Raw genomic sequence first — 17,614 nt, 5'->3', positions numbered from 1 at the left:
GATCGCGCCACTGCACTCCAAACTGGGCGACAGAGCCAGACTGGGTCTCAAAAAAAAAAAAAAAAAAAAAAACTGCCTTCTCTCTCTTCAACTGTCTAAACCCCAACACTGCAGACAGCGGTGACCCCAAGTCCCAAAATGACGATGCTATTGCAGGATAACAAACAGGTTTTCTGTCAGGCCTGATGGTGAACCAGCAGCGACTGCAGGCTGACAATCTCTCACATAAGCATGTCCTAGTAGGGCTTGTTAAATTTCACTTCCAGCCCCAAACCAGGAAGTGCTGTTTAAGATGAGCCCAAGACAAAAGCAATCTAGCTTCAGAAACAAAACTCCCCAGACTCTAGAAACAGTATAAGAGTTTAATAAGCGTTTAAATTTGGGACTGTTCTCCGGTTGGCATTGGAACCTATGGTCTCCTCCCCATAAAAGTTTATTTAAATTCGAAACTGCCAAAAAACAAAGTAAAATCATATACGACATATACAGGCTCGTGCACGCACTTACACACACACACACGCACACACACAGACCAATTTGTTTTTATGATCCGCTTCCTTATCTAGACTGTCCAGGCTTGGGCCAGATTTGAGTTGGTAAACTCTCATAGCTAAAGCAGAGAAGAATGTAGAAAGAGTATCTACTTCTCCGGATTATTGGGAGGAGGGTCGAAGCGTAGATTGGCCACGCCCGGGTAACTGCTAGATAGATCTGGGCATCGAAGGAGGAACGATGTAACCTCCAACCCCTTCTTTCTGACCAACCGGAACCCGAGCAGTGCTGGGACCGGGGAGGGTCACCGGGTGAGGACCGGGGCGGTGGGTGTTAAGTTACAGGGCAGGAGCCTGGGTCCCTCCACGGGCAGGAAGGGGAGGGCCCATCGGGGCTGGGGGAACCCCGGCGCAGACCTGGGGTGGGGTCGGAAAAGCTGCCTCACCGCGCGCTCACGGGCCCTCCGCTTCCTCCCTCCCTCCCTCCCTGGCAGGACTCCCCGCCCGGCCTCCCCGCCACTCTCCTCGGCGCATTCCCGGAGGCAGCGCCCGCAACGGCCTCGCCATGTCCCAGCCCGGCCAGAAGCCCGCCGCCTCCCCGCGTCCCCGGCGCACAGCCGCCGCCCGCCGCACCCAGGAGGTGAGTGGCGCTCCTGTCGGCGCCGTGGGGCTGGGCGACGGGGGACCGGGTCCCGGAGCTGTGGCCGCCCTCCCTGGGCGTTGCCAGCCTGGCCAGTCTGCCGCCCCCGGCGCCCCTGCGGGGCAGGGAGAAGGCTCGGGGCTCGGCCGCTGCCCGGCAGGTGGCTGGAGGTGTCTGCGGTTCCCCGGCTGGGTCCAGTGCGCTAGGCATGGCGTTGGCCGGGTAGAGTGGAGTGGGGGCGCGCGGAGAAAAGTTGGCTGGTGAGACGTGGGTGAATGAGGATGAGGGTGAACGGGGAATGGGGTTCACTCAGGACCCCCGAGTGAGTGCAGTGGTTTCACTGGACAGCGGGATCTAGTTTTCCGCGGTAAGGCCGGGCCGCAGGGCGTGGCTGCCTGGAGACGCAGAGCCTCTTCCCTAACCAGCCTGGAGCCAAATCGGGCGGGCGGGGAGGGGCGGGGTCTGCGCCGGGCTCCACCCCCAGGGTTCTGCCCACCTGGCAGCCGCGGGATGTGCCGAGTTCAGTGCCAGCCAGGTCCCGGCCAGGCAGAGTGCGAGTCCGGCACCCCCAACACAGCACCCCGCGCCCTCTCTGGGTCCCCTGCCGTGCGGATCGGAGTTAGCCGGTTGTTGCCATGGCATTCGCCAGCTGGTGGTACAAGACGGTAAATAGGAGCGGTTGTGCCTGGGCAAGACTGGGAAGGGAATGTGTTGGAAAGGAATGTGTTTGCTTTGCCCTTCTGGGCGTGCGAATGAAGCGTTGTCCGGGGTTTGGCGTGGAAGGGGTGCGGCCCGGGTGCGAACCGGGTGCGACCTCCTCGCAGACCTTCAGGTTAGGCTCCGGGAGAGGCTGGGGACTCACCCTCTTGTGGTATGTGTGAGCGCGCTCTAGCGTGAGCAGCGCATGCACCTTTCTCGCCCTGTGTCAAGCACTATGCTCTGCTGGCGCTCACAAGTGGGATGGAACTGGAATTGTTGCTGGAGGAATTCTGTCTAGAAGGTGGATTCCTGAATGAACTCGGACGCAGCCCGCAAGAGCTTAGATCCAGGGTTCGTTTTTAATCCCTAAGCAAAGGACAGGCAGATGCAATGTGAGGCAGGGAGAAAATCCCAAACACCAGGGGTTAGAAGCAACAGAGATCTGAGACCAAGACCCTTGGAGAGGGCGGTGGAGGGGTTGGGGAGAGAAAGCGAGAAAGAGAGAGGGAGGGAGGGAGAGAGCGCGCGCACAAAAGCTAACTGCTCTGCACTGTATTACTTTGGATGAGGGACAAGAATGTTCCATTTGTTTGGTGCATTGAATGTCTGTCTTACCAATTAGGTGTGATATCCAGTCTAGCTGGCACTTCTAGGGTTTTGGAACCAGGAAGCATGATTTAACATTAGACTGCGTTCCAAAAAACACACACACACACAAAGTTTTGTTGACAGTGAGAGCCAAAATGTTTATGTCTCATTGATTTATGGTGAGAATTAAAAAATTAGTTAGGTATGTCTCTTTCTTAGCATGTGATATTGGAAAAAGCAAAGATGTTGGAAACACACTTTAGAGCTAGAAACCCTGTATAAGAATCAAGAAAGAAACTGTTACTTATCAGACAATGGACATTTGTTGATCATCTACTATGTGCCAGGCAGAATTATATTCCACAAGTAGTGGGTTTTTTTAGATTATTTTTTACTCTCCCTTCCTATATATATAGTATGTATGTATAGTGTGTGTATGTGTGTATATTTATAGGATATATATATATATGCACACACACACATATACTGTACAGGGTCTCTCTCACTATGTTGCCCAGGCTGGTCTAAAACTCCTGGTCTCAAGCGATCCTCCCATCTCAGCCTCCCAAAATGTTGGGATTACAGACATGAGCCACTGCACCAGGCCTACAAGTTCTTTTTAAAGCCTCCATGTACACTGTGGAGAACAAAGAGTTTTTCTTAAATGGAAATAAGTCAACCTTTTCCATCTGCTTTCACATCTGTAAAATAGAAATCATATGCACTACATAAGTATTGGTGAGGACTAATTAGATTCAAAAATCAAGATACAATATACATATACTTTTAAGAATTGGGAATTCCAATTTCCCTTGAGATATTTCTTCTTGAGTGTTTTCCAGTACATTTCCTGGACTTGTAGCATTTTATTGATGTGGTAAGAGCAAACGTTTGCTTTGAGTCATTATTGGCCTAAGGTTCTTATCAAAATGCACCATGTACATTATCTGCAAATATGGATAGGGATAGTTCAGAGTTGACATCAGACTTCTCCTTCCAGACTCATGATTCTCTAAAGGAAACTCTGCTGGATTACTTGGATGAAAGTAGTTTAACCCTGTTTTGTTTATGTTTGTCTATGTTTTTAACCCTGTTTTGTTTAGTCATGGTCTGATGTTTCTGCTAAAACTTCTCTTAGAATTCAATTTTGGTACTATCATGAAAACCTTTTGCTGGCCCTTCTAGAACCAGCTACATGCCTGTGATCAAGCTGTAACTTTTCCCAAACCAATGCTATTCAATAGAAATATAATATGAGCCACATCTGCAGTTTTAGATTTCCAAGGAGCCACTTTAACAACAACATCACAACAAAAAGCAGGTGAAATTTGTGCTAATTGATATATTTTACTTAACCTACTATATCTCACATATTATTATTTCATCATGTAATCAGTGTATAAGCCATTGAGATATGTTACATTCTTTTTTATGTTAATTCTTCAAAATCCAGTGTATATTTACACTAATAGCATATCTCAATTCATACTTGCCACATTTCAAGAGTGTTCAGTAGCCACAAGTGGCCAGGGGCTATAGTGATGGACAGTGTAGCGCTAGAACATGGACTCCTAAACTTTCTTTTTTTCCTTTGGTGATAGGTGGGTGGTCACAGACAATTTTGAGAATCAAATGGGATTTATGGACTGCTTTCCCTTGCAACAAAATACATACAAACGTACACAAAATGCAGTTTCCAATATAGCTTCAGGGAGTTCAGAGATTTCCAAAAGACCACCCATAAATCCCCCAACGGTCCATGGAGACAGTTTATAACATATATTTATATATACACACACATATATGCATACACACATACACACAAACATATGCAATCCAATGTACATATATGTGCATATTTATATATAATACACACATGCATGTATAATACATATACAGATAACTAGATTTACGTGTGTATATATCTACAGATATAAATACAGATGTCTGTATATACACATGCATGTATAATACATATATAGACACAGATTTATATGTGTATATATCTACAGATATAAACACAGATGTCTGTATATACACAGACATCTCAGAATACTTCAGATAAATCCCATAATTAAAATATCTTTGTGGAATCCTTAAATACTGAAAAGATTGTAAATGATCTAACTTTCAATATTTTGGCAGAATAAAATGAAATAATTAAAAGAATGTCTAAGATGCATTTGTTTAACAGCATGCCACCTATAAAACTAGTCAGTGAAACATTACAATGTATATTTCCACACTGAATGCCATCAATCCTATTTACTTTATCTTCTGAAGAATTATGTGGTTGTAGTAAACATACACACACACCCACACACACACAACTTTGAAAAGCTAAATTTGAAGAACATCTTATGAGCCATGTAACGATCAAGCATGGACGAAGGTTAATTTGGCCCACACCAGTAATCACATTCCTGAATCATAAGTTGATTCTATTAGGCTGTGTTAATTAAAGGTGTTTCTTAGCCTAATTAGATCCATAGACCTAGTGACAGCATGATCAAGGAGCCCAGTCATTTGGGAGGCCCCGTCATTGCAACCAGCCTGGGAAGAGTGTTGCAAGCCTCCCATGGCAGGACAGATCACTTGCTCACAGTGAATTTTAGAACTAAGGAAGGCAAATAACAGGGCCTGCAAAAAGGGCACAGACTTTAGGGTAATGGAAACACAGAGGTCAAATACAGCCTTTCTCTTTCAGCTGACAGTCTTTGAATTAGTTTGCTCCCCATTTTGTATACGCCTGTAAAACTAAGAGTAGCATCTGATAATATTTTTCTTTAAAATCAGTTTTGGCACTTCCCAGAAAGTTAATTATATTCTACAAGTGCCTTTTAAAGAATGCTATAGCCTTCTGGGGGTGGGAACAGTCGCTGGTTATGTGAGATTCCATGTGGATAGGTGGGTAATTAGTTCTGACCAGATTGTCTCAGCAGATACAAGACTACTCTAAGTAGTCCATCATTTTTCCCCCTTGAGGTATTTTAAAGATGAAAATCATATTAACAGATACTAAAGTTCTGTTCTTTAAGTTGTCTCATTTTCCTTTCGTGAAAACATATCCAGAAAGCTTTACAGCCACCATAAAGGGGGAAAAAGTATATCAGATGTCTTCCAGTTAAGAAAAAGGCAAGAACAGCTCCATCCAATAAACACTGTTTATGTAAGTTATCTCCTCAAATGGACAAGTCAGTTAACTCAAGAAGAAAAAGGTATAAAGTTATAGTTTCCAAAAATGTATGGAATTTGTTTTGATTGTAAAAAACTCATAGAATATAAGAATAAATTTGGTAAAGCTCAAAGATGTTCACAGTTGTTTATTGTCCACCTGCTGTGTGTCAGTTTTGTGCAGAGTGCAGTGGACACAAAAAAAAATCGTGCAGTGGTATGTGCCTGGCCTCCTCTTGCATGTCTCATAGATAAAACTACAAGTTCATTCTCGTGACTGACTGCTGTGGCAACAAAGTAACTATTTAAGTTCTCGTGATACCCCCTTTGACTTAGGGAAAACTCATCAAGCCTTACTTCAGGTGAATCCCAGGAGCTAATTTATGACAGGTAGTAGATGCCACCTCTGAAAACTGGACACATAGGGCCTGTACCTTTACGGTGGCATCTTGTCATGTCCGCTAAAATCTTAAAATGTTAGAAAAAAATGAACACTTGGGGTTCAATGAAACACAGGGATTTCAGAATTATAGCTATGCAGTTAATCCTTGATACATATTAAGCATTAGTACACAAAATAAGAGAAGAGTATAATGAGGCCGGGCGTGGTGGCTCACGCCTGTAATCCCAGCACTTTGGGAGGCTGAGGCGGGTGGATCACAAGGTCAGGAGTTCAAGACTAGCCTGACCAAGATGATGAAACCCCCCCATCTCTACTAAAAATATAAAAAATTAGCCGGGTGTGGTGGCAGGCACCTGTAATCCCAGCAACTCGGGAGGCTGAGGCAGAAGAATGGCGTGAACCTGGGAGGCGGAGTTTTCAGTGAGCCCAGATCGTGCCACTGCACTCCAGCCTGGGTGACAGCAAGACTTCATCTCAAAAAAAAAATAAATAAATAAATACAAGAGTATAATGACCTCTTCGTATACCAATCATTGGTGTCAATAATTGTCAACATTATGCCAATCTTGTTTTATCTGTTAACTATCACAGCTGCCAGCACAAACACACACACACACAGACCCTTTCAACATATTTTAAAGTATGGGAATTGCAAACACAAGTTTCATCCTTGTAACCAAATTGCTGTAGTTTGTTGGGAAAGTGAATTCTTTAACCCCCATGTAGTTTATCTCCTTGAGTGTAATATGGAGATGTGAGAATAATATATAATACACAGTCATGAGATAGACAAAGTACTAAACAAAAGCTTTATCAGATGAACCTGATAAGTTTCCTTTGTACTTTAGGGAAAGTAAAATGCTAAATTCTTCTGTTCTAATGTTTACAGCCTTAGGAAATGAAACCCTCAAACCTTTACTCACTGGCTTCTAATTCACCACAGTCAGATTGCTGCCAGGGAAAAAGAAGGGAATGGAATAATTTTAATTGTATTCTTAAAATTAACAAGGCAATGAGCCAGGCTCCTCACTAATGTCAACTCTTTTCATAAATTTGCCAGCCCCTGGGATAGATACCATTAGCCCTATTTTACAAGAAGAAACTGAAACATTAAATTGTCTGCCCAAGGTCACGGTCACATAGCCTTACAAATCGGTGCTCTTTCTGCCCTATTAGAGTCTATTGCAGTCAACTAACAGAGGGCAATGACTCTGAGTATTTAAAACAAAGGGAATGTAACATAGGGGAATTGCTTATCCAGGCAACAAAAAAGGCTGGGAAGCCATCAAGGGAGGGTGAGGCAATTAGAAATTGCAGGAAGCTGCTACCATCCTTAGTCTAGAGGGACACAGGGAGGACATGGGTCACCTTGTGGAAGCTGGAACCACAGCCCACCCATCCTGCAGGAGGTGCTACTGGAGGAGGGGGTGGAGAAAAGGGAATACCACCCACCCACCACCTCTAGTCTCCTGGCAGTGCCTGCTCTTGGCTAAACCCAACTTGAGGCCATCCATCAGGAGAATTGCAGCCAGCAAAGTTCCACTGCAATTTGAACACAGCAGAAGTAGAAAAAGGAATCCACCTGAAGGGGGACACTCCTAGGATCTGCACACAGGGAGACTGTTCTGAAGCAAAACCAGCTTTAGAGAAGCTTTGGCCCTTCTGCTTGTTTGCTGAATAATTTTGCTTTAGCAAGTAGAGTACATATACAAATATATCGTAAGGTATTTTTGTGGGAAATACCAATTTGCACATTGTCTCTTAATTTTTCAAACTACCTTCTTGGCCTCTTTCTCTTTTGTCTAGTTTACTGATCTGAAAAGAGCAAAAGTACTTCTCAGGGAATGTTTATGGGCTTGTGGAAACATGGTCTTTCAATCAAGAATTATTTGTTATGGTCCTACCACACATCTAGGAACAAAAGGATGTAATTTACCCTGTGATTAGGAAGGCAAGATGTATGGGTTTATAAAGTAATCAGTAAACAATAGAGTGTACATTTGAGTGCTACATTGTTTGCTTTACTGAGAAAAGAGAGATTAATATGCAAATGTGAAAACATGATGCTCCATTAATAGGGCAAAGCTCAGAATTAGACAGGAAATACTGATGTGAACATAGGGCACTGTGTGACTTCACTGAGCAATCCGAGTTTAACCAGAAGGAGCCCAGAGCCGCCCCAGTCTGCCTGACCCTGGGAACCTCCCCATGGGTGCCGACTCAGTGGGATGGTTTGAGGAGCAGAAACTTCCACTTCCTATCATGGTGCCCACAAATCTTCCCCTAAAACCAGTGGTTCTCAATCCTGGTTGTATATTGGAATCAGCTGGGGAACTTTAGAAAAATGTACTCATGGCCAGGCCCCATTCTATTCGAACTAAATCTAAATCCCTATGCCCTGACACAAATGTTTCTAAAAGCTTCCCAGGTGCTTGTGACAGGCACTGAAGGATGGGACCTACTGCGAACCTGAAGGCTTTGTGATCCTGGGGAGCCCCTGGTACAAGCCTTTCTCGGTGTATATGATGGTACACAGCTGAGTTCCATGAGCTTGGAGAGTCCAGAGGCACCAAGATAACCTTTTATTGCTCCATCAGTTTTCCACAGCTGTCCCTGGACATGCAAATACTATCGCAATGAAATTCTCACCAAATTGAAGAAGGAAAAATTTTAAGTCACCCACCAAGGCATATGATACAATATATTTTAGTATATTCACAGGGTGGTCACAACCATCAGCACAATTTTACTTTAGAATGTTTTCCTTTCCTCCTAAAAGAAGCCTCATACTTAAAAAAAAAACTAATAATAAAGCAAAGGCATTTCAGAAGCACACTAGCATTTCATAGTCTTTTCACAGCTGGACTTAACGCTGGCAAGGGCTGCTTTTCTGTCTTCTTGCTTCTTTTATATGTGAAGAAGTTTCTTTGATTTTTTTTTTTTTTTCTTTTTTTGTGATGGAGTTTCGCTCTTGTTACCCAGGCTGGAGCGCAATGGTGCAATCTCAGCTCACTGCAACCTCCACCTCCTGGGTTCAAGTAATTCTCCTGCTTCAGTCTCTTGAGTAGCTGGGACTACAGGTGCGCACCACCATGGCCAGCTAATTTAATTTTTGTATTTTTAGTAGAGATGGGATTTCACCATATTGGCCAGGCTGGTCTTGGACTCCTGATTTCCTGATCTGCCCACCTCGGCCTTCCAAAGCGTTGGGATTACAGGCGTAAGTCACTGTGCCTGGCCTAGTTTCTTTGATTTTTATCTTATTTTGTGTGACATGTTCCCTTGGCTGTCTATGTCTCTGTGTGTATCTGGGTAATAACAGGGCAGGTGCCCAAATGCAGCAGCGTTGAACCTCGCCCTGGCAGAAGCCCTTAGCTGGGTGAGAGCTCAGGCTCTGAGCCTTATTGCAGTTAGCTCTTACTGACTTTTTTCAGATTTATGGGTTTGTTATGGCGGATTTTAAACATACAGAGGCTGTCACCTAGAATGAGGACAAAGGACAGTTGTACTTACCAACTATGTGATAAAAATGGGGATGAAAACAGTTTGGAAAATTATTCCTTCTTGAGTTAAGACAGCAAAGCCCTTGATCTGATTTTTTTCCCTGGCTCTGAGCTTCTGGAGCACATACCCCCTTCATCTTAGCCCCCATCTAGTCTCCTGTCTTCTATAGCCTTGTCCTTCCAATGAAATTCTTTTCTATGGCATCCTGTCCTGCTCTTCCTGTCTTTGGCCTCCTCTCTAGCTGCCAATACAGGACAGAATTCATAAGTATTGTGTGTTCTATTCATTTATAAAACAAATTTTAGAGTAGGAAGGTTTTGTGTTTTGTTATTTTTCGTGCCTTTTGTTTTGTTCTCATTTCAGATCACTGGCATGCTCTAAAGACTTTTTTGATGAAAATCCTAAGATCCCAGTTAGCTTTCAACTAGATCCAAAGTAGCCTAGTCTCTGGCCCACGTAATCCTGAGTGGTATCACCATGGAGGACATTGCTGTTCAGATCTTCAGTTTCTTTATTCATGAACCAAGGCGACAGTGGGTGCTCCCTAGAGCTGCTGTGGGGAGCAAAGAAGACCACATAGGAGATGCCTGGCACTGGGCCTAGCACAGAGTAGATGCTTAGGAGGTGTTAGTTTCTATTCTCTAATTAGTTTTGTGGTTCAGTTCTCTTTCCCTAGCTGTCACTCCTTCCCTGTTCCCTGCTCATCTCACTCTCCTCAACCCAGCAGTTACACGTAGTAGTGGTCAGCAGAGTTTTCTCTCTTCGCTCTTTAGACTCCTGCAGATTCCTGAGCCGGATCAAATTTGACATATGTCATTCCCAAATATTTCATTCCGTCTTCTCAGTTATGTGAAAAGTACTCAATTATTTCATGAATCTCTCTCAGAGAAAAGATACAATTGACTTTACATCATTAACAGACTGCTGAATATTGAATAATATTCAAGAAATGATCAGGGCAATGGTTAATTGATAAACTTGTTATTTACTGGAAATTCTTGTTAATTGTCTTAGGGTGATAATAGTACTGGGTATATACCAATACCATTTGGGAAAATGTTCTCAAATTTAAGGAGATGCATAGTGAAAATTTAGGGTTAAAAGTTCAGGATGTCTGTAATTTACTTTCCAATACAGGTATATAAAGACATGTAGCGCCCTTTTGTTCTCTCTCTCTCTCTCTCTCTCTCTGTGTGTGTGTGTGTGTGTGTGTGTCTCTATGTATGCCTGTGTGTGTATGCAAACGGCAAAATTTGGCAACAATGTTAATCGTTGTTGAAATCTGAGTGGGGGGAATATGTGCATTCATTGTATTATTCTTTCAACTTTTCTGTCTGTTGGAAATTTTTCATGATGAAAAGCTGGGCTTAAAATAGGAACTGGGCCGGGAGCAGTGGCTCACACCTGTAATCCCAACACTACAGGGATTTGGGAGGCCGAGGCAGGTGAATCACCTGACGTCAGGAGTTCAAGACCAGCCTGACCAACAGAGATGGGCAAAACCCTATCTCTACTAAAAATATAAAAATTAGCCGGATATGGTGGTACATGCCTATAATCCCAGCTACTTGGGAGGTTGAGGCACGAGAATAGCTCGAGCTCAGAAGGTGGATGTTGCAGTAAGCTGAGATCGCACCACTGCTCTCCAGCCTGGGTGACAGAGTGAGACTCAGTCTCAAAAAAGAAAAGAGAAAAAAAAAAAGAACTAGAAAAATATAATTCATGAAGTTCTAAAAAAGTTGGCCTTTTATTATAAGTGATTTTTATTTATGTCATTATACTTTTGTGTATTTTAAAATAGCTTTCTATTGTGAGCAACTTTTTCTTTTGAAGTCGGAAAATAACAATGCTTATAGCACATAATTTTAAAGTTGTTACTTTAAGTTGCTATTTTAAGGGAGAAAAGGCTGTACATGCATTTACTGTGGGGTAATAAATTATGATACATATTTGCCACATGAGCAGAAAGCAGAGTGAGAACCTGTGGAGAGCATGGAACCTTGTACCAGACAAGAGCAAGTCACCTTTTAAAGTTTTTTCATTTGTAAAATGGAATAATTGCACCTCTTGACAAGTAAATGAGGCACTCAAAATAGTAAACACCCAATAAAACAGTGGCTATTATTGTTATTACTTATATTATGTAATCTGAAAAAATATGAATTACAGATTATGAATGTGGTATCATGGTTCTAAAATTGCCAGTTCTGGAGGGAGACAGATTTAGTAATCTCTGTCTTTGTAGAACGAATTTTCTAGAGATGTTTAAAGAAAACCTTTAGGCAAATTTAACAGAGCTTATCTGAGCAAAGGATGATTTATGAATTGGGCAGTACTGAAAATGAAAGGTGGTTCAGAGAGCTCAGTACACTCCAGCAGCATGAGCAGCAAGCTTTTATAGCTGCATGTGGAAGCAAAGCGAAGAAATTACTTGATAGGCTACAACTAGGCATTTGTCTTATTTAGGTATGGTCTGATGAGAGGTTTGTAGTTATATAACCAGTCAGCTGGTTGGCTGGTTATGATTGGCTGAGGCTCATTTTTGTTTTGTTTTAAACCATTTACAAGAAATGCCTTCAAGTTAAGTTTCAGTGTCCTTAGTAAGGTATCCGAGGACAGAGACTACCTCAGGCTAATGGCCCCCTTATTTACTTTAACAGAGATAAGTAATATTTCCCCTTCAAGTCTGGCTTTTACAAATTTTTTGCTCACCAATTATTCTAATATTTATCAATTGCCATATAGCCATGATATCTAAGTGGGCTTTAAAATGGTTCATTTTTAAAAGATTCATTTAATTATTCAAGACTGATTGCCCTCAGCTCTGTATAAACAAACCCTTGACTAGGATGTATAGGAAAAAGAAGCCCTGTAGAGGGTTTCACCAAGCTATTGCACCCTGGCTGCTTTTCAGTGGGATTCCAATCACTGATCTATGAGAGTGTTTCTTCTGGGTAAGAATTGTACATTCATGAATGTGCCTTATGGCTAGTTGTTCATACAAAACACTATTAAGAAAGGAGTTCAGCCACAGGTTCTGGTATTCCTTGGCAATTTTTAGTAGCATATCTGTTGATATGATTAAAGAAAACATTATCTAATTCCATTTAGCATGTTCTAATGGCAAACAACAGATTTTAGTCAGAAAGGCTGTTTTGTGACCTTTTCCCACTTACCAGTAATGTTTCCTTGTAAACACCATCAAATCACTATTATTCTTAGTTTTCTCATTTATGAAACAACATGAGCTTCTTTTTTTGTATCAAATAAGACTATATGGAAGTGCCTTGTATATAATAATATAAATTATTATTATTATCATTCTTCTTAATTCAAATAATTTCACTGACGTACATATCCAGGTTATTATTCTGCTTTAGGGAACATAATAGCATTTTATATTTTGATTCAATTGGGGGTGATTAGGATTGAATTCAATGGTAAGCTTTTGTTTTTTCATATTTTGCTCACTTTCTTGAACATCCCACAGTGTGACAGAAATGAAATAATTCTTTGTACCTCCTATTCAGGAACATATAACTATTTTTTCATTTCTCAGATAATTTCAGTGAAGTTTGGCTTATTTTACCTTATTGCCAAAACAAATGAATATGTAAGCTACTTGAAGCTTTTATGCCCCACGTAAAAATATTTGCATTAGGGAGAGTTTGATCAATAGGTATAAAGATAGTTAGTTACGAGGAATAAGATCTGTTGTTCTATTGTACAGTAGGTGACTATAGTTAACAGTAATGTATTATACGCTTCAAAATAACTAGGATTTTGAATGTCCTTACCACAAAGAAATGATGACTGTTTGAGGCGATAGATTTAGTAATTACCCTGATTTGATCATTACCCAATGTACATTCAAAACATCACCTTGTACCCCATAAATATGTACCATTGTTATGTGTTAATTAAAAATAAAATAACACTTTTAAAAATTGCATTTATCCTCAGTGTCCTAGTAAGAAAAATAATTCTGTTTATAGACATAATGAAATCTTAAAGCCATAATACATAGAAGAAGTTGCAGGTATGGTCTTTGTCCTTCAGGTTTTATCTTTCTGCATTGGTGAATATGTGGAAGAACTCTAGGGAATTCCCTTGGAGGACTCTTGAGTCCCTGCTGAACTGAGCCTTAAGTATGGCTTCAGATGAAACATGGTTCTTAGAGATCTCATCTCCTTGATGAATGAGATGTCTACCATGCTGAAAACTTGAGCTTAAAATTCGTGAGGCATTTTTTAGGAGATAAGATGCCGCCTTGGCATCACCATCAGCTCTGCATCTAGTTAATTACAGACTGACCTTCTGGATCCCAATGAATGTCTGTAGCATCCCTTGATTTTTGAAAGCCACCTACATTGGTGTGAATTACCAGCATTCTCAGGAGGAAGATTAAAGTGGTCCTTTTTTTTTTTTTTTTTTTTTTTTTTTTTAAGGGTATGCATTTAGGCTTTGGGGATTAAAGTTACTATCATCTGTGTCATCTTCTTTTATTAAGCATTATTTTTTACTTTTTTATAGCATGTCAGTGAAAAAACCAGGGAATCGCCTTCCAAACCAGGAGAAAAGAAAGGATCAGATGAGGTAATTTCCACAATACTGGGCTTTCATTTTCTCTTGCTTTTAAACTGTGAAATATGCCTTGAAATATTAAATAATGATGTAGCGAAGAGCTTCTACTTTGCTTAATATTGGGAAATTTTGATTTAACCAAGTTTTGATTCAAGAATAGAGAGAGAAATCACTAAAAATCAATTTAAAAAGTTGTTCCTGGAAATAGAGCTTGTATGAATACTTTCCCTTTAGTAATAGAACTATTACTAAAGGTACTATTGCTTAGGGTGTTTTCCCTATAGGAATTGGAGAATCCAAATTGTTTTGTTGGTGAACATGTCAAGTGTAGAAGGGAAAACACATGCTGTAGTAGAAAGAAAAATCTTTTTTTTTATGACATAAGCCATGCAAGGAGGACAGGGAAAACCAGATTAACCAGTCCTTCAGATTCATAAACAAAAGGAAGAGATAACTATTTAATTTGCATAGATTCTATGGAAAACTAGTAAAACCAAATCTCCCCACTTTGAGATGGGTTTTCTTTGAGGCTGTATCTTCTTTCACTGAATGACATACCATTCTTTGCACTGTTAAGAATGACCTGCTTCTCTATGGAAGAGTCATGTGAAATTTCTGCCCTTCCAAAGGGTACAAGATTTGCCTTCCTTTACCTGCTCTTTATGTGTTAAATCTCAATATAACTGGATAATATATTCATCTTTATCCAGTAGAAATTGAGTCGTTTCTAACTTGTAAACGTCATATAGCCAGGTTCTAAAAGATATATGGAAATTTAGAAAACATCAAGTGATCATTTGATTTTTCTCTATATTATCAACATTAATCAGGTATTTTCCTGAAATTTAGTTCTTCTTTCTGCTTATTTTCTGCAGTTTCAAAGTAGTCAATATGTAAGGAGGCTGCTATGGCTAGAACCTGCTATGCATTCTGTACTAAAGTTTATACCTCCATTTTCTATCATTGTTTACCAGTACCCATGAAAATGTAATTTAGATTGTTTCTTACCAAACAAGATTTCAGTGAATTATTTATAGCCATGAAAGGCAAATGATTCTTTAAAAATAGAAAGTAGAAGTAAACATATTAAGATTTCATCCTGTTTCCTGGTTAAATTAATAAAAGATACATTTCCATTTAAAACACACACACACACATACACACACACAATTTTTTCCTTTTCCCAGCATGTAAATCTACCACCTAGTGTCAGCCGGGCGCGGTGGCTCACACCTGTAATCCCAGCACTTTGGGAGGCCGAGGTGGGCGGATCATGAAGTCAGGAGTTCAAGACCAGTCTGGCCAACATAGTGAAACCCCGTCTTTACTAAAAATACAGAAAATTAGCTGGGCGTGGTGGTATGTGCCTGTAATTCCAGCTACTCAGGAGGCTGAGGCAGGAGAATCGCGTGAACCCGGGAGGCAAATGTTGCAGTGAGCCGAGATCGCACCACTGCACTCCAGCTGGGTGATAGAACGAGACTCCATCTAAAAAAAAAAAAAAAAAAGGAAAAGAAAAGAAAAGAAAAGAAAATCTACCTAGTATCATTTAACTCATTTATCAACCCTACCCTTTAAATATATTTCCAGATAGGTTATCTATCAAATTAATATTAAGCAAATATTGAACACTTCCTGATTGAAAACCATAGTGTTCCTTTATTCTCCAGACCAGTAAATAATGTTTTTGGATGTTACTCTCTATTAATGTTAATCAAGGTTATTTGCCTAAAAAGGAAGTTTTCTTTTCCAATATGGTCAAGTGGATACAAAGCCAATACTAATTTGGTCATTCTTGCCAATTATAACTTGGAAACTTAATATTACAGCTTGAATATACAGGATGTACTGGCGTTATTGGTATGTAACAAGTGATGACACATAGTTAACTCTTTAATGTCTGGATTATAATGTCTGTCATCTCCATATTTATAAAAGGTTTAGAAAGGAAAACACTGTTAAGAAGCCCAGTTATAAGAGGTAGACTTTACTTTGATTTAAAACATTGAAAGGCTGAACTTTTACTTTAATGAAGGAACGGGATTTTTCTTCTCCTTATTGGCATAGCAATTCTGACATTGTTTTATTATATTTCTGGTAAATTCACATTCATGACTCCTGCCCTTGTGCCAGAGCCTGGACATAATCAGTGTTTCGACTCTGTCCCAACCAGCAGAAGCAAAAAGGGGATAGAGACTTTGCTCTGTCCCCATAGCTTAAATCATGACTTTAGACAAAATAAATTTAACAGAATTTGTTAGAGCAAAGAATGATTTGTGAATTGGGCAGCGCTCAAAACTAGAAGAGGTTCCTAGAGCTCTTCTCTCTCCTTAAATTCTACCCGTATGTATTTGTTAAGGTGGCCAAGCATGGGGATGGATATACTTGGTAGTCAGGGTATGTTTCCAAAATGGTCTGCCTCAAAGGGCCTCATTCTTTATGTTATGCGCAAATAAGTCATTGATGAGATATTGTGTCCTGGAGACAGTTCGAGGAAACTGTCCCACTTTAGGCATTATGTTAGCCTTGATGTTCACGACTATAAAACCATGAACAATCTGAGTTTGTTATCTGTCCTGCCTACCATCCACAGTTTATTGCCATCCCCTTTTCTTCTCAAAATTACCCGAGAAAGACTTCCTGAAACTGATTATTTCTCCCAAATATTTTCTTACCTACTGCTCTGTTGACCAAAACGTGAGATTAAGAAGCTTAGTTTGGATTTTAGTAATCCATTTTCAAACTGGCATATACCTGACATGTTAAATAACTTACCGTCCCCAAGCATATGCAAATATACTGGTTAGTCCTCTGAGGACAAATCAGGGCCTTTGAAACAAAATCAGTTTGAAAATTTGCTTTCTGCCTGTAGTCCCAGCTACTCAGGAGGCTGAGGCAGGAGAATGGCGTGAACCCGGGAGGCGGAGCTTGCAGTGAGCCGAGATCGGCCACAGCACTCCAGCCTGGGCGGCAGAGCGAGACTCCGCCTCAAAAAAAAAAAAAAAAAAGAAAATTTGCTTTCTATGTTAGGGGTACTTCTTCACAGTTTTTTCTTCTCTTTTTATTATTCTGCTGCATTTCAATTAGAGATGCCAGAAAAGGGCACAGAGGAGGACTTTGGGAGGATATAACCAGAAGAAAAAATTGATGAGGGTTAGGTGAGAACCACCACTATATTGCCATATGTAAAAATACATGGAAGGCCAGATGCGGTGGCTCACGCCTGTAATCCCAGCACTTTGGGATGCTGAGGCGGGCGGATCACAAGGTCAGGGGATCGAGACCATCCTTGCTAACATGATGAAACCTTGTCTCTACTAAAAATACCAAAAAAAAAAAAAATGTGCCAGGCATGGTGGCATGCACCCATAGTCCCAGCTACTCGGGAGGCTGAGGCAGGAGAATCGCCTGAACCCAGGAGGTTGAGGTTACAGTGAGCTGAGATTATGTCACTGCACTCCAGCCTGGGCGACAGAGCAAGACTCTGTCTCAAACAAGCAAACAAAACAGAACAGACATGGAGATGAATGT

General features: G+C 41.0%; 1 protein-coding gene across 10 annotated transcripts in view; it reads left to right on the top strand.

Annotated features, from left to right (window-relative positions):
- Positions 1-588: 588 nt before the first annotated feature.
- Positions 589-17,614, top strand: part of CAST (calpastatin) — a 114,201-nt gene continuing 97,175 nt past the window's right edge. For 5 of the 10 annotated variants that reach the window (XM_033179060.1, XM_033179059.1, XM_033179061.1 and 2 more), the window contains exons 1-3: positions 644-803; positions 986-1,131; positions 14,033-14,095. In XM_033179060.1, the coding sequence (XP_033034951.1) occupies positions 1,057-1,131; positions 14,033-14,095 (138 nt within the window). In that variant the 5' untranslated portion in view covers positions 644-803; positions 986-1,056. Of the gene's footprint in view, positions 804-985; positions 1,132-1,253; positions 1,392-1,623; positions 1,797-14,032; positions 14,096-17,614 lie in introns of those variants that run through there. The other 5 variants (XM_033179056.1, XM_033179066.1, XM_033179063.1 and 2 more) reach the window with 5 other exon arrangements.

The sequence above is a fragment of the Trachypithecus francoisi genome, unplaced genomic scaffold, assembly GCF_009764315.1.
Source record: "Trachypithecus francoisi isolate TF-2019V2 unplaced genomic scaffold, Tfra_2.0 Lachesis_group2, whole genome shotgun sequence".
Lineage (NCBI taxonomy): Eukaryota > Metazoa > Chordata > Mammalia > Primates > Cercopithecidae > Trachypithecus > Trachypithecus francoisi.
The sequence above is the reverse complement of the archived record's forward strand: the minus strand, read 5'-3'. Positions and strand labels throughout refer to the sequence as shown.